The sequence below is a fragment of the Rana temporaria genome, chromosome 1 (genome assembly GCF_905171775.1).
Source record: "Rana temporaria chromosome 1, aRanTem1.1, whole genome shotgun sequence".
In the NCBI taxonomy this organism is placed as follows: domain Eukaryota; kingdom Metazoa; phylum Chordata; class Amphibia; order Anura; family Ranidae; genus Rana; species Rana temporaria.
In genome coordinates this window covers 92,776,125-92,802,072 of record NC_053489.1, presented here as the reverse complement: position 1 = coordinate 92,802,072, position 25,948 = coordinate 92,776,125, and the positions used below count along the sequence as shown (strand labels likewise).

The following is a 25,948-nucleotide window of genomic DNA, read 5'->3' as shown; positions in this document are numbered from 1 at the left end:
TTCAAGAGATGAGGGGTCCTATTTATCTTTCTCTGGAGTGATATATAAAAGCATACAGTAAGAGAATAGACTTTATGGATCACTAATAAATCCTTTGTCAGATTCATACAAGAGTTCCAAGAGCTTTCCACGGATTATAATTTCCAGCATGTTTTATATATATATATATATATATATATATATATATATATATATATATATATATATATATATTGATTGTCAATAGACATTCTAAAATAAATTGCTGTCATAGCTGTAAGTGTGCTGTGGCATTCTTTGAAGATGATTTTAATATATTATATACTGTAGGTAGAGCTCATGATAGGGAGCCTAGTGCTTGGTAAGTGACCCATTGTTTAAAGCAGGACTATGATGTCCACCATATTTTATACAGACATGGTAGAGTCTGTATAAAATAGCTGCACGATTAAGCTTTTAAAAAAAAAGCGTTATCGCGATTCAACCCCCCACACAATCTTAATACAGCATTTCCCCGATTAGTGCAGAACCGTTCTCTGCTCAGAGCTGTAAAAGAAAAAAAAACTCAGCAAGCAAATGTTTATCAACAGCGATAAAGAGAAACAATGTTTCTTTTGGTTTTTAGATCAAAGGAATGAACATCTGTCTGTAAATGAAGTCAGTTTAACCGCTTCAGGCCCGGACCATTTTGATGGTCAAAGAACAGGCCACTTTTTGCGATTCGGCACTGCGTCGCTTTACCTGACAATTGCGCGGTCATGCGACGTGGCTCCCAAACAAAATTGAAAAAATAAAATAATATTTTTTTTCCCACAAATAGAACTTTCTATTTTTTGCGCTATAAACAAAAATAGAGCGTCAATTTTGGGAAAAAAAACAATATTTTTTACTTTTTGCTATAATAAATATCCCCAAAATATAAATAGATATAAAAAAAAAATCCTCAGTTTAGGCCGATATGTATTCTTCTAGAGCTATTCTTGTGACCTGGACACCTGGAGAAGCCTGGAACTTTAAACTTTGCTGTGAGACAAGTTCATATTGACGGTGAGCTGAGACTTTGTTTTATACCAGAGTCCATGGACTGCTTAATGATGATGAGCACATTTGTTTGCTTTTTTTGAGAAATAAAAATAGTTTTTGCAGACATGGCTGACTAGTGATTCGGACCCCAGAATATCATAAATCGTACACCAAGGTTCAAGTAGTGCCTATTGTGTTTGTACAATATTTATTTGTTCCAGATTTTTGCTTTAATTAACAAAACCTCCTTCAAGTCGTAATATATTTGGGGGGGGGGTTACTAAATGTTATACTTGCCTGCTCTGTTGCAGTTAGTTTTGCACAGAGCAGCCCAGATCCTCCTCTTCACAGGTGTCTCTTCTGCTCTCCTAGCCCCTCCCTCCTGTTAAGTGTCCCCACAGCAAGCAGCTTGCTATGGGGGCACCCAAGGCAGGTTGCAGCTCTGTGTGTCCATTGAGCCCTGGTTCACATTGATGCTAGTTTGAAATCGCGCTACTTCACTTGAAGTAGCGCAATTTCAAAATAGCAAGGTCAACGTGATTTCAGGTGCTACTTGATGGACATCTGTGTGGCTTCATGCACAATTGTCTATGGAAGTCGCATCTGAAATCAGCAAAAGTAGTGCAGGAACTACTTTTGTAAATCGGTGAGGCGCCACAAAATCGGTGTTGCAACGATTGGAACAGTGCCATTGCCTCCAATAGGCTGCGACTTGTCATGCGATTTGATCTCTCAGATCGCTCCAATGTGAACCTAGCCTCAGACACGGAGCTGTGGTTTGGTCCCATCCCCTCTCCTGATTGGGTAACGGTGCCGCTGCTGTGTCTCAGCCAGTCAGAAGGGAGAGTCCAGCTGAGGAACTCGTGGACAGAGATGGGGCTAAGGTAAGTATTAGGGGGGCTGATGCACACAGAAGACTTTCTATCCTAATACATAGAGTGCATTAAAACAACCTGACTTTACAATCACTTTAAAGTGTGTCTAAGGCAGCCAATGCACGGAGCAAATTTTTTTCCTGCAAGTGTTTGTTGTACTCCATCACTTTTATGTAAATGTGGACTGCGATGCCTGGCTTCGCTTGAGAAAGACACAGCACTGGCGCTGGATTCACATCTGCACTCAGCACTGGTTTGTACGTAACCTTAGAGTGGCAACCAAAAGTGATCATTTCTCAGCAGTTTTTTTTTCACAGGAATAGTTATCGTGGGGTGTCATGGGGTGGTTGCTAGGCAACATGAGCGGATATATTAGGAGTAGTTCACGACCTTGCACGTCTTACTGTTCTGATATCTGTATCCTTCTGGAGTGTGGGTGGTGCACCTGTTCTAATTTACACCCTGCAGGGGGGAAACTGCAAAGCTGAAATATCACTTTAACTTGTTTTTTTGTTTTTTTTTTGCGATTATTCATCATTTCAGTGTAAAATATTCCGCACAAATATTAAATAATATAGAAAATGAATCACTTTCCCTATCTTTGAATACTATTTACATATGGTGGAGATTAGGCTTTGAAGCGGTGAAGCATAACCTGCACCTATTGCTGTGGAGGAAATTAAAGTGCCGTATATCAGTTTGAATTATGATGTATCTATCCTTTCTGTTCTCGCTTCGCAGATCGCTCTGAGGGACCCAGTACACGCAGTGTCACTACAGCAGTTTGTCTATGAAAAGCTAAAAGCACAGCAGGAATTGCTGGGGGATGAAGGATTCCGATCTCTAATGGAAACAGTAGACACAGAAATCGTCAATCAGCTGCAAGAATTCTTACAGGGGTTCTGATATTACGTACAACAACATTTGTTACAGAATTGTTTAAAAAGAGAGACATATTTGTTTTGAAGAAAAATAATTTTTGCAAATAGTTGTTTTGGTTTGATTAAACATTGAACTAATTAAAAAAAAAATCTGTGATTCTTTGATATTATTGATATATATATATATATATATATAGATATATTTGGTTGATATGGTGTTTTTTTTTTATGGCATTCACTTGATGTAATAATACCAGATAACAGATTTCCATAACTATTAAACTAAAAAAAAAAAAAAAATAGGTATCACTAGAATAAAAAATATTCTATACTTTAATAAAATCTGATGCGGGAAGTATCTGCACTGTGTACTCTATGCCAAGCATCTCACCTACCACATCATGCAGCACAGACAGATTTAGAGTTGAAAATGTTTATTGGGAATTTCGACATATCAAACAGAAAAAGAACAATAAACATTAGAAAGCACAGTCCGCATACAGTCACAATAATGATTGGAGGGGAGAGTCAGCCAAGTGGCTATCGCCTACAGCTAGACTCTCACCAATAAACATAACAATAGACATGGCAACAACTGTATATAAAATGAACCAATAATAAAGGAAATTATGCGTGACCACTAAGGTCTCTTCTTTTTAGCGGAGCTGCGACTGTAAACTACGGTTTTGATACAATAAGAGAAAAAATAAAATAAAATAAAGAAATGGGGTGGGAAGGGGAAAAGGAAAAAAAAAAAAAAGAAACAGGGAGGAGAAGAGATATAAGAGTGTAGAGAGAGTTGAAATGAGAAGGGAGAAGGAGAGAGAAGGAGAAGAGAGGGGGGAGGTGAAAGAGACACAGGTGAGAGGGGATTTGAAGGGGGGAGTGTGGGCTGCCGACAGGAAAATCTAGAGGGAGGGTGAGGGAGGGTGTATCTACGGCGGAAGTTCCCGCTTCGGGGCCCCCACCCGTCCCGGGGCATAAAACATTACACTAACGATCATGTTGCGGGAGACAACATGCTCAACAGAGTATCAGACGAAGAGAAGTGGAGCCAGGTGAGCCACAGCTGTTTATATTTCTCGTAGGTATCATTGTCCAGAGCTAACATCTCCTCCATTCTCATAGTGTCATTCATGATCGAGACCCAACGTGACAAGGGAGGAGTGGTGGTCGACTTCCAGTAGGAAGGTATGAGCTGCCTCGCTGATGACATAAAGAAGCGGAGGAGACTCCGCTTCTGCAATGCAATGGAGCCAGGCAGAACGGAAAGGAGAGCAATTTTGGGGGAGGGAGAGACGGTGGATTTAAGGCCCTTCTCTTTGTAGCCACTTTCCTTCTGCTGTGTCTCTCTACATTCAGCTGTCTCTAGCCTGCTCCCCTCTCTTACCCCAAACACTGGCTTGGACTTCCCCACCTTCTCTGTCTGTATACAAGTGCTGTTGCTTTATACACTACCATGATAGCTTAATATGAAAAGCGGGGAAGCAAAACCCAGAGGTCCAAACATCACTGCCCTCATGTCTGGTGAGCAGCCTTTATGTGGAAAGTAAATTCACCTTCACGGAAACATCGAAAAAACGAGATCTGCTGCTTGAAAGTTTTTTTTTTTCTTTTATGAGTAATAAAAGACAAAGCATTCAGTCCAAAAGACAATTACGCCAAGTCTTTCATAGAGTGGCTAATCCATACATTTAGAAAATATAAATTATTGTAAATGTCAGAGTACTTTGTACATCTTCTATAATCATCATTCTACCATGCTCCTCCATCATCAGGGGTGTAGGAACTCCGACCCAAGATCCACTCCATCACCAAAAAAAAAAAATTATACGCTCATATGCATAATTACTAAACCGCATGTTTTTTTTTTCGATCCACTGTACCTTAGTAATCCTTTATGTTACTGGCCGCTTCCTGTATATGGATTCATCGGGTAGTGTGCGGGTATTCCGTCACTTCCTCGATGCCACAATGTCTCCTGGGAGCTTTTGTCATTGTTCCCAGGAGACATTGCGAAGAACTGAAAAAAAGCAATTTTTTTCTAAATCCCGCGATAACTTGCGGCAGACCTCCGCAATGTCTCCTGGGAACAATGACAAAAGCTCCCAGGAGACATTGCGGCATCGAGGAAGTGACGGAATACCCGCACACTACCCGATGAATCCATATACAGGAAGCGGCCAGTAACAAAGGATTACTAAGGTTCGCCTGCCCCTGACAGTGACTCGAGCTGGGCATCGCCGCTTAGTGAAGGATTGGCTCGGGCAGCTTTGCTGCTCTAGTCCTGCAAAGGGAACCGAGTTCCTGCTGTGAAAAAAGTGCAGGAACTCTGTTCCCACGCGTTCCCGCAGGACTTGAGCCCAGTCCATCATCATTTATTTTCATTTTCTACTCTCTTGTCAGTCCTCATTATCACTAATGGCCACTGCCTTATCTCTTCTAAACCTTACAGGCCTCAACTTGCCACCATTATTGATCCTGTTCCACTGCTTCCTCTCCCCACCTACTCCTCCTTTACTAATCCTCACTGTCTCCTTCCCCTTCTGTTCAAACATTGCAGATCAGCACTGCCTTCTCTCCCTTTTGCTCCACTACCACTGATCCCCACTGTCTCCTCTCCCCTCTGTTCCACCCTAAAGATCCTCATTGCTCCTCAATCACAGATCCCAACTGCCTCCTTTCCCCTATGCTCCACTGTTGCTTATCACCACTGCCCTCTCTCCTCCTGCTCCACCAGCACTAAGCCCCATTGCCTCCTCTCCCCTCTGCTTCACCAGCATTAAACCCCATTGCCTCCTCTCCCCTCTGCTCCACCAGCATTAAACTCCATTGCCTCCTCTCCCCTCTGCTCCACCAGCATTAAACCCAACTGCCCTCTCCCCACTACCCCAACCATCACTGATCCCCACTGCCTCTCCTTCCCCTCTGCTTTATCATCCCTGATTCCAATTACCTAATCTCCCTCTGCTCTACCATCACTTAACATTCAGCCAGGATGATCAATCTACTACTTCCTGTTTTATTATAGCTGGGAAAATCACTTCTACTTTTGGTTTTATCTTTACTGCCTCCAGGAATATATTCCTGGTAATTGGGAAGAGATGCTGAAGATGATTCATAGTCCAGAAAACAACATGCCCTAAATTGCTGGGCCAGGGTTGTCATCTTCTTGGGTATATGTCCATGTGTGATGTCTGTAAAACACAAGCTGTAGAGAATAGCAAATACTTTGTCAGGTAAGAGTAAACAAATTTACTTAAGATGTATTCTTTTCCTCGTTCCTTGAGAGAAACAGGATCGACAATTTAGACACTGGCAAACAAAAACCAGTGACCAAACCACTCCCAGCATGCCTCCGTTTTTGCTAGAGCAGCATAGACATCTAATGACATACGTTTTAACCAATTTTACCAGCCATTTTCTCTCAAGAATATTAAATATTCAATTTGGTGTCATACTGGTGACTGGAGGTTCAACATGGCAAAGAACTCTGAGGATTTAAAAAAAAGAATTGTTGCTCTACATAAAGATGGCCTGGGCTATAAGATTGCCAAGACCCTGAAACTGAGCTGCAGCACAGTGGCCAAGACTATACAGCACTTTAACAGGACAGGTTCCACTCAGAACAGGCCTCGTCATGGTCAACCAAAGAAATTGAGTGCACATGCTCAGCATCTTATCCCGAGGTGGTCTTTGAGAAATAGACGTATCAGTGCTGCAGAGGTTGTGGGGGGGGGGGGGGGCAGCCTGTCAGTGCTCAGACCATACGCCGCACACTGCATCAAATTGGTCTGTATGGCTGCGGTCTATGGTTGTCCCAGAAGGAAGCCTCTTCTAAAGATGATGCACAAGAAAGCCTGAAACAGTTTGCTGAAGACAAGTAGACTAAGGACATGGATTACTGTTCTGACATGTTCTGTTGTCTAATGAGACCAAGATAAATGTATTTGGTTCAGATGGTGTCAAGCGTGTGTGGTGACAATCAGGTGAGGAGTACAAAGACAAGTGTGTCTTGCCTACAGTCAAGCATGGTGGTGGGAGTGTCAGGGGCTGGGGCTGCACGAGTGCTACCGGGACTGGGGAGCTACAGTTCATTGAGGGAACCATGAGGAGTGGAAGAGGATTCTAGTGGCAACCTGTGAAGCTCTGGTGAACTCCATGCCCAAGAGGATTAAGGCAGTGCTGGAAAATAATGGTGGCCACACAAAATATTGACACTTTAATCCCAATTTGGACATTTTCACTTAGGGGTGTACTCACTTTTTTTTGTCGGAGGTTTAGACATTAATGGCGCAGAGTTATTGAGGGGACATAAAATGTACACTGTAATACAAGCTGTACACTCACTACTTTACATTGTAGCAAAGTGTCAGTTCTTCAGTGTTGTCACATATAAAGATATAATAAAATATTTACAAAAATGTGAGGGATGTACTCTTTTGTGACATACTGTATATCTAATGCAAAGTTCTTTTCCATATAAAGTTCTTAATCAAATATTACAGTACATAGGACATATATACTTTATGAAGTGATTGACAACGTGGTATGGATAGTCCAGACCTTAAGGTCTGATTGGATCGTGAGCCTTTAGAAGTCAGCACTGGAACTGATGCTTCTCTTAGTGTATCTTGATCTTATCCTAGACACAGCTTAGGCCCCAAGAAAAACTTTGAATTTTATCAGATTCTGAGAGTCCTGGGCCTGATGGTAGCCTCCTTCAAGGCAATTCCATTCACTGTGTTCCACTCCAGACCACCCCTACAATTTAACTTTCATAATGGGACAAATTGGTACAGTCTCTAGACAAAGCAACCCGCCTGACAACAAAGTCCAGTTATATCTGGTCTGATGGCTCAGGAATCCAGATCTAAAGTTGGGGAAATCCTTTCAATGTCTTGGAAGATCGTCACAATGGATGGAAGCCTTAAGGGATGGAGAGGAGTGTCGGGAAAATGTAATCTCCCGTTCAACATTCTGGCACTCCAAGCAATTTGGTTGTCCCTACAATGCTGGACCTCTTGGCTGGGGACACAATCCAGATTCAGTCAGACAACGCCATATATGGCATATATCGACCATCAGGGTGACACCAGAAGTCTTTCCACGGCCCGAGAAGTAGTGAGGATTCTATCCTGTGCAGAACTTCAAATTTCCAGCACTGTCTACCGCAGGCAAACTACTTCAGCCAGCAGTACCTGAACCTGGGAGAAGGGTCTCTTCACCAGGAAGTGTTTCAGGTAGGGGATGCAGGACATGGTTTTGTTCAACAACAAACTAGAGAGGTTTTTCTTCAGGTGCAGAGACCCTCCAGAAGAAGCCATGGATGCTCTGTGGGATCAGTACAACTTGATCTATGCCGCCTTATAAAATATCTCCCTCATCGGTTTTGCAGCATCAGGATGGAGGGCACTTCCAATCTGTTAAAAGCTTTACTGTTGAAACTCGATCGGAATTTCCGATGGAAAAAGTCAGACGGAATTTTTTCATCGGATATTCCGACAGTGTGTGTGCCCCATCTGAGTTTTTCCATCGGAACTTCCAATGAACTTAGAAAGAGAACATGTATCAGAAATTTCATTCATCTGTATGGAACTCCGACGGGGAAAAAAAGAAAGCACGCTCAAAGTCGACGCATGCTCGGAAGCATTGAACTTAATTTTTCTCGGCTCGTCGTAGTGTTGTACGTCACCGTGTTTTGGACGGTCGGAATTTGGTGTGACAGTGTGTATGCAGGACAGCTTGAACAGAATTCCTTCAGAAAAATCCGTCAGGCCCCGTACACACGACCGAGTTTCTCGGCAGAATTCAGCCAGAAACTCGATGGCAGACGTATTCTGCCGAGAAAACCGGTCGTGTGTACACTTTTCGCCGAGGAAGCTGACGAGGATCTCGTCGGGCCAAAAAGAGAACATGTTCTCTATTTCCTCGTTAGTCAATGGGAAAAGTTGGCTCGGCGAGATCCTCGGCGGCTTCACAAGGAACTGGACGAGCAAAACGATGTGTTTTGCCCGTCGAGTTTCTCGGACGTGTGTACGGGGCCTCAGAGTTTATTCCGATGGAAATTCTGATTGTGTGTACAGGGCATTACTCTACTAGATCTGTGAACTTCTGTTTATATGTTCTCAAGCTAATCTGATGCCTGCTTTGGGTATAAGGTCTTTTAGGCAGCTATTTTAACTGCTGGCAGCCCTCGGTCCCATTGTTTTGTTATGTTGGCCTGTTAGTGTTACTGTTGCTTTAGTTAGTCTGATTTTGTATGTCTGCTGTGTATTCCATTTACAGTCACTTTAATACAAATTATTATTTTTTTACTTATAAAGTGGCCCATCCCTCCTCAGTGGTCCCCTATACTCTTGAAAATCTGACAGAAGAGGGCATGCTGTACTACCAACCAAGATACATCCATGAGATTTCTTACAGGAATGTATCTGTCTCACCAGATAGTGTATAAAACAATAAGTGTCTGCTTTCCTACACTGACATACAACTGTATACATGTCCCTGTGTTTGATCCAATAAATTGGTCTCCAATAACAAAACCAATATAGCAGATTGTATGTCCTGAATTTGATTTCTCTGCTAGAAACCCAATACAAGAAATTCACAATAGTGTAAACCTTCTTTAACATACGGCAGGTTTCACAGGTTTAACCTTTGTCCTCTCCAAGTGTTATTGCTTGGATTATTCACCTACCAGGCGGTGTGGGGCCCCCCATACATGTTGGGCTCTATAGTAGGTGCATCGTCTACCTCTGTAGTTATGTCCCATGTATATTTTCTGGGGTAATGAAGAAAAGATGATCCGCACTCCAGTCATTGCTCTTTTTAAAATTAGTAGTATTTATTAACAAGCCACAGTGGACAAACGCAAATAGGAATGGTTGGTGCGTTTCAGCCTATAAGGCCTTATTCATGGTCTTGGTTATGACTAAGGCCTTATAAGCTGAAACGCGCCAACCATTCCTATTTGCGTTTTGTCCCCTGTGGCTTGTTAATAAATACTAATTTTAAAGAGCAACGACCGGAGTGCGGATCATCTTTTCTTCATTACTCTACTCAGCCAGCGACTGAGGATCGAGCACCCAGGAACCTTGCTTTCTATGTGATGTGTGGGTAGTAGCACTGACTTTTTTGTTTATATATTTTCTGGGGTGTTTCTAATAAAAGTAACATGTACTGTTATTTATATCCCCTGATTGTTATAATTATTTGAGGGCACTGTAGTCACTGCCATAGATTTGTGAAACTTGGTAGGAAAGCTTAGAAGAAAGCCCATTCAGAGTACAGATCAATTCACCGTTAAAGGTCCTCTGTACAAAGCAATAGGAATCTTCTGTTCCCTTTTTAGAAAAATGTTCAAACATCTCCTGGAATTTCTAAGTTTTAATAGCAAATAAGGTATTGAAAGGGGGTTGACAGAGGCATGAAAGAAATGGAAATGTATTGTTTTCAGGTGCCAGTCTTTCATCCTGTCGACGATAGTGGCTTGGATTGCATGGGTCATTATAGATAGATGCCACTTCATAGTGCTTCCTTTATGGCCACACAGAGTCTGGTGTGTTTTGATGCTGAAAGAGAAATTTTATATTTCACTTTTTTTTGTAGTAGTAGCAATTTCAGAATCTTGCCAAATCACTGAAAGTCTAGCACCAACCCTTTTGTCTTCCCTCAGACAGCAGATTAACAACACTGCTGTCTTTCTCCACTGATTATACCTTATCTGATAAATTCACAGGGAACCACATCCATGCATTACCTAAATGTACCCCCAAACCTCCGTCTCCCTTCTAAATCATGTCCCAGCTTTTTTTTCCCTTTATTATGTTTCTATATGGATAAACAGCTTTCAATATTCCCTGTGACATCATCACCAGGCTACGAAGGGCCCTTTCACACGGGGCGGATCAGTAATGACCCGCTCCATGTGTCCGTAAAGCTCAGCGGGGATCCTCCGTAAAATCCCTGCTGAGCCGTCGGCTGACAGGGCGGTCCCCACACACTGTGCAGGGACCGCCCTGTCTTTCCTCCACTCTCCCCTATGGGGGATCGGATGAACACGGACCGTATGTCCGTGTTCACCCGATCAGATCCGCCAGACGGAAGAAAAATAGGATTTTCTTCCGTCCGCAAAAGCGGAGCTTTGCGGAGACGGGTGATTACGGGTGTCAGTGGATGTTCATCCGCTGACACCTGCAATCACATAGGGACCAATGTATGTCCCGTTTTCATCCGCAACGGATGGATGAAAATGCGGACATACGGTGAAAGGGGCCTAAATCAATGCGAGGCAGTTTCTGGGAGGTTAGTTCCCTATTAAGGTGGGCACACACCCAAATTATCTCCCAAGAGCACTTTCCCTGCATAGTGTGTGGCGTTCAGAAATCACTTGTTCTATCAGCAAATAGATTGGGAACAGTAAAAGAAGGGGAGGATTAGAGAAGATAGGATCAAACAGCCTTTTTACACAATGCGGAGAATTTAACCCCTTAGGTTCCACAGTGAGTATAACAAGCATGCTTCACTGCATATACAGACTGATTTTACTGTTGTGGGTTTAGTAATGCCCTGTACACACGATCAGAATTTCCGATGGGATAAAATCAGATGGAATTTTTCGTCGGAATTCCGTTCAAGCTGTCTTGCATACACACTGTCAGACCAAATTCCGACCGTCCAAAACGCGGTGACGTAAAACACTACGATGAGCTGAGAAAAATAAAGTTTTTTCTCCGTCGGAGTTCCACACAGACGATCGGAATTTCCAATAGGATTTTTTTCCATCTTAAAAAAGGCTGTTTGATCCTATCTTCTCTAATCCTCCCCTTCTTTTACTGTTCCCAATCTATTTGCTGATAGAACAAGTGATTTCTGAACGCCACACACTATGCAGGGAAAGTGCTCTTGGGACATAATTTGGAAAAAGACGGCGTGTTTTTCTTTGTAAGGAGCACAATACTACAATACTTAAGTTGCATGATCGAGTTGCCAGAAAGAAGCCTTTACTGCCCCAATGCGACATAAAAGACTGTTGAAGCATGTCAAGGTCTTGTCAGGCATATTGTAACCAGGCTTTTTTTGTGGAATTGGCACAGTAAAAGCTTCTTTCTGGCAACTTGACCATACAGCTCAATTTGATCGTCTTATAGTGCTCCTAAAAACAACCACACCGTCTTTTTCCATAGCAGCCTGTATTTCTCTTGAGGTTTTTCTTTGTATTCTGAACAATTCTTCTGGTTGTATTGTCTGCAATCCAGTGGCGGCCCGTCCATAGGGACGCACGGGCGCCGCCCCCCCCCTCCCACAGTCACACACAAAAAAAAAAAAGGGGCCTTTAAGAACATTTATTTGGCTAAAATGTCATTTTGACATTTTAACCGCAGTTCTGGCGGCCGTCTATAGAGGGCGCTGCAGCGCCACCCCCTCTCGCAAATAACACACATTCGTGCATAAATGCACAAATGTATGTTATTGGTTGGTTGCCAGCTGCCTGGTCTATTCATATAACCGGACGCGGGACGCCGGTTACCCGAATAGCGGCAGCTGGTTGGCTGAGGGGAACTGCCTATCAAAGCCACCGGCTCTGATAGGCTTTTCTCCAGCTCTCGGATGTCTATACTCGGAGCGCAGGCAATCTGCGCTCCTTGCATAAGACAAACGGCCGTTTCAGCCAATCAGGTTCCCGGATTCTGGTTATCAGGAACCTGATTGGCTGAAGCTTCACCACAGCAGCAGAAGACATCGAGGGAGGACATGGAATCCTCAGGTAAGTGCTGTTTACAGGGAAAGGGGCACAGTGACATCATGGGGCACAATGGTGACAAAGGGCACAGAGGTGACAATTGGCACAGTGGCATCATGGGGCACAGTGATGACAAAGGGCACTGAGGTGACAATTGGCACAGTGGCATCATGGGGCACAGTGGTGACAAAGGGCACAGAGGTGACAATTGGCACAGTGGCATCATGGGGCACAGTGGTGACAAAGGGCACAGTGGTGAGTGACAATGGGCACAGTGGCATCATGGGGCACAGTGGCGACAATGGGCACAGTGGCATCATGGGGCACAGTGGTGACAATTAAAGGGCACATTGGTGACAATAGGCACAGTGGCAACAATTGAGGGGCACAGTGGCTGCGTTTGATGGCATGGCACAGTGGTGACAATTGATGGAACAGTGGCTGCGTTTGATGGCATGGCACAGTGGTGACAATTGATGGCACAGTTGCTGTTTGATGGCATGGCATGGCTGCGTTTGATGGCACAGTAGCTGCGTTTGATGGAATGGCACAGTGGTGACAATTGATGGCACAGTTGCTGTGTTGCATGGCACAGTGGTGACAATTGATGGCACAGTTGCTGTTTGATGGCATGGCACAGTGGTGACAATTGATGGCACAGTGACTGCATTTGATGGCATGGCACAGTGGAGACAATTGATGGCACAGTTGCTGTGTTTGATGGCATGGCACAGTGGTGACAATTGATGGCACAGTGGCAAATTTTTTTTCCCGTTTGCGCCCCCCCCAAAATTTTGAGCACCAGCCGCCACTGCTGCAATCTTTCTTGGTCTACCTGATCTTGCCTTGGTATCAAGAGATTCTTGATTAAACAGTACTGACTGGCATATTCAAGGCTTTGGGTAACTTTCTATATCCTTTTTTATCTTTATAAAGTTCCATTGCCTTGTTACGCAGATCTTTTGACAGTTTTTTTCTGCTCCCCATGCCTCAGTATCTAGCCTGCTTAGTGCAACTACCTGAGAGCTAACAAACTTATTGACTATTTATACACAGACAATTTAAAAAGTCACAGATGTGGTAAATTTACCTTTAATTGCCATTTTAACCTGTGTGTATCACCTTGTGTGTCTGTACCAAGGCCAAACCAAATTCCAGGGTATATAAACTGTTGATCAGGGCCATTTAAGTGATTTCTGTTATTATGATTTAAAAAGGAGCCAAACAGCTATGTGATAATAAATTACTTCAATGGATCACTATCTTTAAATAAAATACATTTTTTTTTTTTTTTGCATGATCAGTCATATTTTTAATATCAATGTCAAAATGTCATGATCTCTGTAGGATATGCACACTTTTGAGCACAACTGTACTTATTTTATTCAGTGTGGTTTGCAACTGTCTGTATTTAGGTATTATATATTTCTACAATTATTATTGTACCACTATACTTTTTTTTTATAATTGGATCTATTGATTGTATACCCCTGGTATGTTGTAATATACAATGTAACTGTAGGGACAAATTATATGCATATATTGTTCATTTTTATTATAGTGTCTGGTATTTAATGGATTATTAAATTGTACTTGGCATCTTACCTACAGCACCATTTTAGTGCATGTATATTTAGTTCAAACTGAGGTGAATTGTGTGTGGGAACTCTATATTTTTACTGCCTTCCCGTAGAAAAACAAATTACACCGGAAAAAAAACATAATGAGAAAAGTCACAAATCACAATGGATATTCATGGCATAAATGTAATTGTGCATATCATTGGCAGAGCAGGTTTTAAGAAGTTTGTTCATCTGTAATCTTTAATTTCCTGTTTTGGCTCAGCCGGTGCCCATACACGGGCAACAATGAAATAAGATCTTTCTGACATCCAGTCATTCATGTTATTGTCTGCCTACAGTCCTGGAAAGATGGAAATCACTACAGCAATATTTTTACCTAACTTCTTTATTATGCTATTTGCCTATTTATAGTCATTGCAGCTTTAAAGTGCACCTGTAGTTTCAGAGGGAAAGCTAAGGTTTAGTGAAGTAGGGTATGGAATGTATTGGCAGCCTATGAAATGGTCATGTTAGGTCCTGCCTCTTTTGCAACTGCATAGTTCTGTTAGGACCAAGTCAACAAGTGAAATAAAAAATCATAGAGTCGAAGATCTTCAACAGCAGCAGTAAGAGGTCCATTTATGACGCAGCTTTATGACCACCATACTGGTGTGGGTTTTATGAAGCGAGCAAAGCGCAATGCACAGTTATAAAGCACTTTGGCTGCTTCAGGACTATAAAACGTATAGAGGAGGAGAGCTTGGTCTAATGACCTGCCAAAGTCGTGTAATTTTCCTTATCCCCAGTGCAGAGTTAAACAAAGATAATTTTGTGACACACCACAGGCTCCCCAATGGAGCATGAATTTAACGGATGGGCTGCAAAATGTAGGCTGTGGTATGGCTCCAAGTGTCCAAAGTTAGAGATTTCTCCCTCACATGGATTTATCCTGGTTGTTTGGAAGACCTTAGACTTGGTATAATATTGAACGTTTTTGCATCGTTCTTCTATGAAGGACCCAGGACAACTGGATGGGTCGGACCAGTTCCATTAAGGTCTGGAAACAGATGAGCAACTGATCTTCACCAAGAATCCCTGCAAGGAGCCATGGCTTTTTCTGCATTATGTTCCCAGGTAGTGGCCCTCAGGTTTACCCTCTGGCAGAGCTGAATTCTAAATAAAGTTTTGCAGTCTTATAGGGAAAAATCTAACATTATTTATACTAATTCGATGCGATTATTATTAATTGTGCCTAAGCATTCCTGAGAAATGTGCCTTTTGTTATAAACTCCTTCAGAAAAATAACACAGCATTTCCTAGCGGCATATCTGCAGTGTAAGGTCATCTAAGGCAGTGCTGCCTGTAACTGCTAGCCATGTGACGTTTGGCAAGGTCTCTGTTCTTTCTGCTGGAGATAAAGCTGCACCTGAGGACCTGCAGTGAAAGCATCTCCGTTGCTCAGCTTCTTCCATTCTGTGGATCTGTGGTTCCTCCACTGCTCCTTGAAAATGACCCCACCAGTCAACAGGTTGGCATCTCCAACATTAGCTAACAAAGTCCTGCCTCTACCAAAAGCCTGCAAAAGAGAGTTCTCCCAATGACTGATAAGCAGGGTTTTTTTTTCAGGGGGAACTTAGTGGACGATACAGTAAGTTCACTTAGTGGGCGCGTACACACGATCATTTTTCGGCATGAAAAAAACAAAGTTTTTAAAAACGTAATTTAAAATGATCGTGTGTGGGCTTCACATCGTTTTTCGGCTTCTGAAAAACGACAAAAAAAAATTCGAACGTGCTGCATTTTTTAACGTCGTTTTAAAAAATGTTGTTTTTCGGGTTGTAAAAAATGATCGTGTGTGGGCAAAAACGACCTTTTTTAACCCGCGCATGCTCGGAAGCAAGTTATGAGACGGGTGCGCTCGTTCTGGTAAAACTAGCATTTGTAATGGAGTAAGCACATTCATCACGCTATAACAGACAGAAAAGCGTGAATCGTCTTTTACTAACATGAAATCAGCTAAAGCTGCCCAAAGGCCAATAGAACTTCACCTTTAGAGTGCCATCGTACGTGTTGTACGTCACCGCGCTTTGTTCATCATTTTTTAAAAACGATGGTGTGTGGGCAACGTCGTTTTTAATGATGAAGTTGGAAAAACTTCGTTTTTTGGACATGCTGAAAAACAACGTTTTTTTTCATGCCGAAAAATGATCGTGTGTACGCGGCATTAGTTTCACCACCTCTGGCTCAGACCCTTTGGTACCTGCTCACCACAATCACTTGTAAACACAGAAGTCTGATTTCTGTGTTTACAAGTGACAGCTCTGCACTCTATGTAATGCAATCCTCATATTTAATGCCCCTTTAAGACCCTCCTACTGTTTTCATGAAATTTGACTGACCACACCCACTATTTGATGTGATTTGGAGGGTGTGTGTAGGGGGAGGTTTTTTTTTGGGGGCCGTGGTTAAGTTCCAACACCTATTGTTTGAGAAAAAAAGCCCTGCTGATAAGAGATGTAACTGGATGTAATTCAGTATATGAAGGCCATGTTTTATTGCACATGCCTTTATTTATATTTTTTCCACATTAATATGCAGGCCAATGAGACATTTACAGAGTTGGGACAAATCACATAACACTGCCAGGGGGTGTTAAAATGGTCATCTTTTAGACACATGGGTGTGTATTAAGGTGTACACCTGTGAGAGGGCACATATGATGCACAGGTATTTTGCATCATTTGTGCGTTTGAGGGCATGCACCACCCCCTGCATGGATACCGGTTTTGGACCAGCAGCTGTGTCTGTGCAGCTTCTTTTTCCTAATTGACAGGAATGGGACTTTCTTGCATGCATTTGTGTGCAACACCTGTGCATCCCATGGAGGCAAAGGTGGACGTTGTATTGTTATATGCTTTGATACACCCCATGTATATGAGGCCTTATTCATACATTTAAAAACCTTATAAGGAAAAACTGTTGCAAAGTAAATGCAATGTGTTAGTTTGAGTGCAGCTTTAGTTTAATTTCATTTAAATTAATTAAAATCCATCTAAGATTACCCTGTCTATGCTGCTGTGTGATTTAACTGCATAAAAAACAGCGTTGTCACCAGGGATGGACTGGCCATTGGGACTACAGGGAGTTTCCCGGTGGGCCGATGGCTCAGTGGGCCGGCTTCGGTGACAGCGGACCGCCGACCCCCCCCTCTGCTCCTCGTTCTCTCCCTTTCTGCAGCGCTCACCTGGGGGGAACAGAGAACCAGGGGGAGGAGCAGGGGGGATGACAGAGGAGCATGGGGGAGGGGACAGACAGCTGACTCAACAGCTATGGCCTGGGAGTTTCTCACTTCTGCCTAATCTTGTCCCATGGGGGGGGGGCACCAAACTGATTCTTTGCCCCCGGGTGAAATAATGTCTAGCTTTCCCACTGGTACTGCCTATAAGAGTACCAGTACCAGCCGTTCTACTCTAATAAAGTAGTGGCTAGTGGCTAGTGAGGGGGGTTGGGTGGCCGGGGGAGGGGTGCGGGAGTTGTCCGGCCGCCATGGGAGAGACCTGTCAAAGTGGGCCAATCTGGATGAAGTCCAGGGCCAAATTTCTGTCCCAGTCCAGCCCTGGTTGTCACCCTATTACAGGAAATAGAAAAATTACCAATCCACTTGCAGGGTCAGCAGGTAATAAATCTCAGAAAAACACAAAGTGCTTTTATTGCTGGTGACAAACGACATCATATACCGTATCTCACAAAAGTGAGTACACCCCTCACATTTTTGTAAATATTTTATTATATCTTTTCATGTTACATCACTAAAGAAATGCCACTTTGCTACAATTTAAAGTAGGGAGTGTACAGCTTGTATAACAGTGTAAATTTGCTGTCGCCTCAAAATAACTCAACACACAGCCATTAATGTCTAAACTGCTGGCAACAAAAGTAAGTACACCCATAAGTGAAAGTGTCCAAATAATTGTTTCTCTACATAAAGATGGCTTAGGCCAAAAGAAGATTGTCAAGACCATGAAACTGAGTTGCAGCACAGTGGCCAAGACCATACAGCGATTTAACAGGACAGGTTCCACTTAGAACATTCCTTGCCATGGTCTACCAAAGAAGTTGAGTGCACGTGCTCAACGTCATGTCCTGAGTTTGTCTTTGGGAATCAGACGTATGAGTGCTGCCAGCATTGCTGCAGAGGTTGAAGGGGTGGGGTCAGTCTGTTAGTGCTCAGACCATACACCGCAAACTGCATCAAATTGGTCTGCATGGCTGTCGCCACAGAAGGAAGCTTCTTCTAAAGATGATGCACAAGAAAGCCCGCAAACAGTTTGCTGAAGACAAGGATTCTAAGGACATGGATTACTGGAACCATGTCCTGTGGTCTGATGAGACCAAGATAAACATATTTGGTTCAGATGTTGTCAGGCATGTGCGGCGGCAACCAAGTAAGGAGTACAAAGACAAGTGTGTCTTCCCTACAGTCAAGCATGGTGGTGGGAGTGTCATGGTCTGGGGCTGCATGAGTGCTGCTAGCACTGGGGAGCTACAGTTCATTGGGAGAACCATGAATGCCAACATGTACTGTGACATACTGAAGCACCCGTGAGTGAGCTTTGCTGATATGGTGTTGTATGGGTAGACCTGAATCTTTTTGTTTGCAATTGGACCTACATACAGTAGGCAAATATTTAGGGCCATTAAGAAGATACTGGCAGCTGCAAGAATTTAACAAGTGGAGGAACCAGCTACACGATGAATGCCAGAATAAAATAATCACTTGCAGGGTACATTGTGTTCATGAATCAGGCTAAATGCAACATTTTGTTTTTTTGCACTTTGCAAGTGCAGATGCACAAATTTTCCCCAGAGCCTAGAAAATCAGTGAAGCTCCTCTCTAATCAGTGGAGCAGTGTGTGATTGCTCTGAGTTTCACTGACTATAGGTTTGACTGCTTCCCCCTGCCTTCTGGATAGTTCTAGAAAGTAGTGGGCTGGATGAAGCAAATCACCAGCTAATGCCGTCTCAGCCAATCCTTGGGGGAGGGTGCCCAGATGGCAGCTGGGAGCGAGCATAAATAGTCTGAAACCTGGAGCCATCCTGTTCTGGTCCAGGAGGAGAAGTTCCCCAGCCTTGAGGGCTTCTGCCTTCTCAGACAGCCATCTGACATTTACCAGGGGCTTATCGAGCTCCCAGCCATACAAAAACTAAGGGGCCTACTTGCTAGGAAACTATGAAACTAAAGGAGGGAGATTTCACCTAGGATCCTGGCTGGAAACTGCACTAAGGTAATATTTGCCTGAAACTGGAGGGAGGCATCCACGGACTTGTGAGTGCAGGCCTGAGTCAGGATCTGGATGATTGTTGCTGCTGGTAACCCCCTGGTGCACTAATACTAAGGCTTGCCTGTCCTGGCTCATTGCGTAAGGTGTCCCTGTGCTGTCCATTCCCTGAGCTATTATTGAAGGGACTATTCTAAGGAGTAGCTGCAGAGTGAGAATGGTCCTTTTATTGCCATTCAGTGTTCTGGAGTATCCTACAGTTCCCGGTATTCTATTCAAGTTGTTAAGCAATAAATACAGAAAAGAGTAACCCCTAGACTGTTTAATTGAGCCAGAAGAATGAATGTTGCCTGGCTGCTGTCACACTAGTGAGAACAACGAGACAAACTCAGTGGCTTGTTCAGGCACATCATCCAATCATGTGCAAACAAAAATGCTATTTTTTTTATATTTTCCTTCCACCTGATTGGGTATTCTTTACAAAGTGAAATTCTAGATTTTCCTAGTAGGTGACGGAAAATATTGATTATATGAAGACAGGAGGCGAGTATCTTGCATTAATCTTTCCACTTTAATGCTCATAGCAGAAACATTTTTACATTAAAACAAACTTAAAAAACTACGTTTCCCATCAGTCCCAGCGTCCATATGACCCCCGCCCTCAAGGGGACTGAGCCTATAACTAGGACTGTCCTACTGTAAATCCTCTTCTTTCTGTAAGCGAATGCCCAACACCGGACAACTTCGAGGAAGAAACATCATCACGACTCTTCGACCAGCCGGTCAAACCTGCGTCGATGTCAGCGTAGGTAAAAACTGGAGACACTCATGTAGTCAACAGGACTCCAACCGGGAGAACATAACGACGATTTCGTCCCAACGGGGAACACAGGAATCGTTTCAACAATCGCCCACCAGAATCTGGGATGATATTCAGTATCCTGAAAAGACAAAATAAAACAACCGTAATAGGGTGGGTAGGGAGGGAAGATACTCGCCTCCTGTCTTCATATAATCAATATTTTCCGTCACCTACTAGGAAAATCTAGAATTATATATCAGACAGGAGGCTCATATCTTGCAAGTTCAAAGCTATACATATGCAAACCTCCTGAAATACCAACATACTTATCATGCATGTAATACATTCCAGAATCCCTTAAGGAAAGGTGAAAAGAAAAACCCCCACAAGCTAAGCGGTGAGGACAGATAAGGATACATGATCTTCTGGTCTGAAGTAAAATTGGCGAAAGGTCGCCTCTGAAGACCAGTCGGCCGCCAATAAGAGATCTGACAATGATCCTCCTGACGTAAACACCTTAGTGGCCATTGCACCCCTGGTGGAGTGAGCGCCAAAAAGAGATGTATCTATACCTGCTACCTCCATAACTGACCTTACCCATCTGGCTAGGGTTGCTGAAGATACCGGCCGATGTGGTTGCACAAAGGATATCAGTAACTGGGAGGAATCTGGAGAGCGAAGAGCCGAAGTGAGGGACTCGTACGTCTGTAGACAACGGACCACACAAAGACGCGGATACGCTGGAAAGAAAGGGTAAAAAAACGTGTGTAGATTGGTTTTTGTCCTGCGAACCACCGAGAACCTGACCCCTTCCGGCGAGAATTGTCGCCTAGAAATGTCTAAAGCCCTGACATCGGATATACGTTTAATAGAAATTAAACATAATAGGGTGGTGAGCTTTAGGGATAGGTTCTTCAAGGTTAAATGATCATTGTCTTCCCAAGAAGAAAACAATTGAAGTACTTTGGATACATCCCAAGTAGAATGGTATCGTGGACGAGGAGGGCGTTTGTATTTAACGCCGCGAAGTAAACGACACACAAGAGGGTGTTTGCCTATAGGGGTTGCATCTACCGGACAATGGTAAGCCGATATAGCTGATCTATAGACGTTCAGGGAGCTGTAAGATCTCCCCAGCTCGTAAAATTCCGCGAGGAAATTTACGACCGAGGAAACAGGGGCATGAATGGGATCAACCTGTCGTTGATCACACCAACGGACCCACAACCCCCAGGCAGATCGATATGCCGATCTAGTCCCTGGGGCCCAGGCCAAGGCGAGAAGATCTCTAGCCGATTGAGAAAGGTCTGCACTTGCCTCTGGCACCCCGAGACTAACCAGGCAAGCAGCGGTAGTCTGTTTTCCAACAGCAAGGGGTGTGGACCTTTGGACGGGTTCGTCAAAAGATGAGTTGAGTGCGGGAGGAGTCTGGGGTAGTCGATCGACATACCCAGGACTAGCGGGAACCACGGTTGCGTCGGCCACCAGGGAGTGATCAACGCCACCGTCGCAGACTGATTCATGATGTGTAGGAGAAGTCTGGTTATCAACGAGAAGGGGGGAAACGCATAGTGTACCCCCTTCGGCCATACTTGGAGGAATGCGTCCACCGCTGTTGCCTCCGGATCTGGCCTCCAACTGAAAAAGTGAATCAGTTGGCGGTTGAGCCTGGAAGCGAAAAGGTCTGTGTGGAATGGACCCCAGAGTTCCTGTATTGTCAGGAAAACCGATCTGTCCAACGTCCAATCGCTGGCGTCTGACAGATAACGGGAGTTCCAATCTGCCACATAATTGGAAACCCCGGGGATGTATTCCGCCACTGGTAGGATGTCCTTGGAAAGACAGAAATTCCAGAAGTCGGACGCGATGTCCGCCAACATCTTGGATTTTGCGCCTCCTAGGTGGTTGATGTATTGCACCGCCGCCACGTTGTCCATGCGTAAGAGAACGCAACATCTGGACCTCCTGGAGAGAAAACTCCTGACGGCGAAGAATGCCGCCAAGAGTTCCAGTGCATTGATGTGAAGAGATGACTCGTCGGTGGACCAAGTCCCCCCTGTGGAGGCTTGTCCGCAACGGGCACCCCAGCCCTGTCGGCTCGCATCGGATTCTAGTATGACATCCGGTCGCGAACTGAAAATAGTCTTGCCATTCCATTCTATGGCGTGGTGGAGCCACCAACGTAACTCCTTTTCTGATTCCGCACAAAGAGAGACTTTGTCCGAATAACCTAGGCCTCGTCTCAAATGTAAAGTTTTGAGGCGTTGTAAGGCTCGGTAATGTAGGGGAGCCGGAAAAATAGCCTGGATAGAGGCTGATAATAGTCCGACAATGCGTGCAAGGGTTCTCAATGATATCTGTCCCTTGCGCAAAACTGTCCTGATTTCTTTCCGAATCAGGGACAGTTTTGATTGTGGCAAGCGTAAGACTGCCTGTCTGGTGTCTATTGTGAAACCTAAAAACTCCATTTCCTGAGCTGGGGATAGTACAGACTTCTTGAGGTTGATAAGGAAACCTAGGTCCTCTAACAGTGACACTGCCCATTGTTTGTGTAGTTCGGCCTGCGATTTTGAGTGGGCCATGATTAGGAGGTCGTCTAGATAAATTATCAGACGCACTCCTCTGCATCGAAGAGCCGCCACCACGGGCTTCATTACTTTGGTGAAGCACCATGGAGCCGAGGAAAGGCCGACGGGAAGACAGGTAAACTGCCACATACGGCCCCCCCATAGGAACCTTAGAAAAGTCTGGGAAGACTGGTGCATGGGAATCGTCAGGTAAGCATCTTTCAGGTCTATTTTGACCAGCCAATCCCCTTGAGAGAGCAGGTCTCTTAGTAAATGAATCCCTTCCATCTTGAAGTGACGGTACGTCACAAATTGGTTCAAGCCTTTTAGATTTATAATAGGACGATATCCTCCGCCTTTCTTCTTTACTAAGAATAGGCTGCTGACAAACCCGGGGGATAAGGGATCTACTTCCACTACGGCTTGCTTTGCAACCAGATCCTGAATCTCCTCGTCTATAAGACGAATATTTTGTTCGGAAAAATGAATGGGGTGTGGAAGCACCGATATGGTTGGATGGAAGGTGAAATCTATGTTGAAACCTGTCACTGTCGATAGTATCCAAGCGTCTGCCGTAATCGTGTGCCAGACGTGGATAAAATGTCTCAGTCTGCCCCCTATCGGTATGTGAGAAGAACAATTCTGTAGGACACTTACCAGTGGATGGGCGTGATCTGGGAAAGCCTCTGCCCCCGCGTCCTCTCCATGGGCGTCCTCTGGGAGGAAAAAATGGCGCTGGTTGTGCCACTGGTAGCGAGTATTGCTGGTGCATGGGCGCGTAAGGTTGAGCGGCCGCTCTAGGATAGGCCCTGAAATAATTGTTTCGACCGGCAGATCGGCCTCTCCCTCTGCCGGCCCTACCAAAAACCTTGGACCCTGAGCCTGATTTCTTTAAAGAAGTTTGGGCCTTGTCAAGGCTGTTAAACAGGCCAACAAACCTGTTGATATTTTTCATTAGGTCCTCTCCGAAGAGGAGACCTTCTGCAGAGGGACCCGGTTCTGACTCCGCCAAATGGGAGAGTTGCGGGTCCAGTTTCATAAGGATTGACCTGCGACGTTCAACGGCGCAGGCCGTATTAGCTGAGCCTAATAGGCAAATGGCTCTCTGAGCCCATCCCCGTAATTGACCTAAGTCTACTGGGCCCTCAGTGGAAGCTGCTTGCTCCGAGAGATTTAATATTTTAGTTAAGCGGCCTAAAAGATCTAGGATACGATCTTGGATCGATTTAAACGAGCGCTCAATGCCCTTTTTTGCTTGTTTACCAGATTTGGTCAAATATTTCAGCAGCACCGGGTCGATCTCGGGTGTGACTGCTACTTTCTTTGGAATAACGGGTCTCGGGCATTCTGTTCTTAACTTATTCCTATTGACCCTATCTAAACCTTTTCGGGTCCAGTGTTCTACGTACTGGGCCACCTGTGGGAGAGGTGTCCAGTCCCCAGATCTGGGGTGAGAAATGCCCTCTGGGTTGAAAAATGGCTCGCCTAGCGAGTCTAAAAATAGTCTCAGATGGTAAATCTGAATTAGCCCCAAGTTCCGTGAACTCTTGCCCAGAGTCTCCTATGTCGGAGTCATACTCATCTGATGCGGCGATCAGAGATCCCTCAGAGGCATTATCTGAGTCTTCATTAAAGGAGTCTGGTTTAGACCGGTGGGTGGATTTAAACCTTTTCTGGGAGGACTCCTTAATCGTTAAGGGTCGTTCACCCTCTGGGTGGTTGGGGCGGCAGGCCGTGGGGGGTCCTGCGTCAAGCATAAATTGTACTTCCCCTGCCGGGGAGTCAGGACAAGCGAGCAAATGTTTACGCTTGTAAAGGGCCTTACCCAGGGCTGGACTGGGACAGAAATTTGGCCCTGGACTTCATCCAGACTGGCCCACTTTGACAGATCTCTCCCATGGCGGCCGGACAACTCCCGCACCCCCCCCCCCCTGGCCACCCAAGCCCCCTCTCCCCCTTCACTAGCCACTAGCCATTCTACTTTATTAGAGTAGAACGGCTGGTACTGGTACTCTTATAGGCAGTACCAGTGGGGAAGCAAGACATTATTTCACCCAGGGCAAAGAATCAGTTCGGTGCCCCCCTTATGGGACAAGATTAGGCAGAGGGGAGAAACTCCCAGGCCATAGGTGTTGAGTCAGCTGTTTGACCCCCTCCCCTATGCTCCTCTGTCGACATCCCTTCTCCTCTAGTCCTCCCCCTGCTTCTTGGTTCCCCCCCAGGTGAGCGCTGCGGGAAGGGAGAGACAGAGGAGCGGAGGGGGGTGGCGGTCCACTGTCACTGAAGCCGGCCCACTGAGCCATCGGCCCACCGGGAAACTCCCTGTAGTCCCAATGGCCAGTCCATCCCTGGCCTTACCCTTTTTCACAACCTCAGGATGAGTAGTGGACGGATTGGAATGGGAGGCTAGGGCTGCTTGGATAGAGCTGCTAATAAGCTCTTGTATTTGAGCAGCAGTTAAAAGCTGCGGGTTTTCAGGGGTTAAGCCTGTAGGGACATTCATGGGCATATTAATTTCCTCTGCCATAATGAATAGGAAAAAGAATAACCTGACAGTAAGGGTTAACTATTATTGCTGTTTAGAAACAGTTGTTAACTAGTAGGGGTTAATAAAAAATTATTATGTAACTAGAGGCAGAATAAAGGACTTTAGGATCAATTATATCTAGAGGAATTATATTGCAATATAGCAGACCACTCTATACTGATCGAGTGCTCCGCTCTTAGAGAAAATATATATGTATATATCAGGTAAGAAAAATAACTATACGCTGTATAGTTACTGTACCGCTCTCCTCACCGCCCAGCAGCAGACTGGCGTGCGGTGAGGAAGCGGCGCTTACAGTCTACAGCGCAGCCCGAGATCTCGCGAGATCTCGGCTGCGAGACTGTGATTGGCTGGGCGACGCTGAGGAGAGAGCGCGCCTGGTATCGCCCCCCCTTCCTCTGCCCACAGCCCGGGAAAACTCCGGCTAGTGACAGGGAGGAGGGGGGGACGAGGGGGACAATGGAGGCAAAGACTGCCTTGTCCCAGAGGAAAAACGAGAACCGCAGAGGCAGCGGTGAGCCGAGGAAAAAGGTAATAAATACAGATAACAAGATGGTTAAATAAAATTAAATATCAAGAAATAAGGTAATAATTTAAATAAGAAAATACAGTTAAAGAATTAAAATGAAATAGCCATTAAATTCAATCAAAACTAAATAAAATTAAATAAAATTAAATAAAATTAAA

The 25,948-nt window shown here is 44.5% G+C and overlaps 1 protein-coding gene across 2 annotated transcripts in view; it reads left to right on the top strand.

Annotated features, from left to right (window-relative positions):
* IPO11 (importin 11) overlaps positions 1-2,908 on the top strand; it is a 652,108-nt gene extending 649,200 nt beyond the window's left edge. The window contains exon 29 of one of the 2 annotated variants that reach the window (XM_040340423.1): positions 2,619-2,908. In XM_040340423.1, coding sequence (XP_040196357.1) covers positions 2,619-2,783 — 165 coding nt within the window. In that variant the 3' untranslated portion in view covers positions 2,784-2,908. The remainder of the gene's footprint in view (positions 1-2,618) is intronic. The other variant, XM_040340415.1, reaches the window with a different exon arrangement.
* The last annotated feature ends 23,040 nt before the right edge of the window (positions 2,909-25,948 follow it).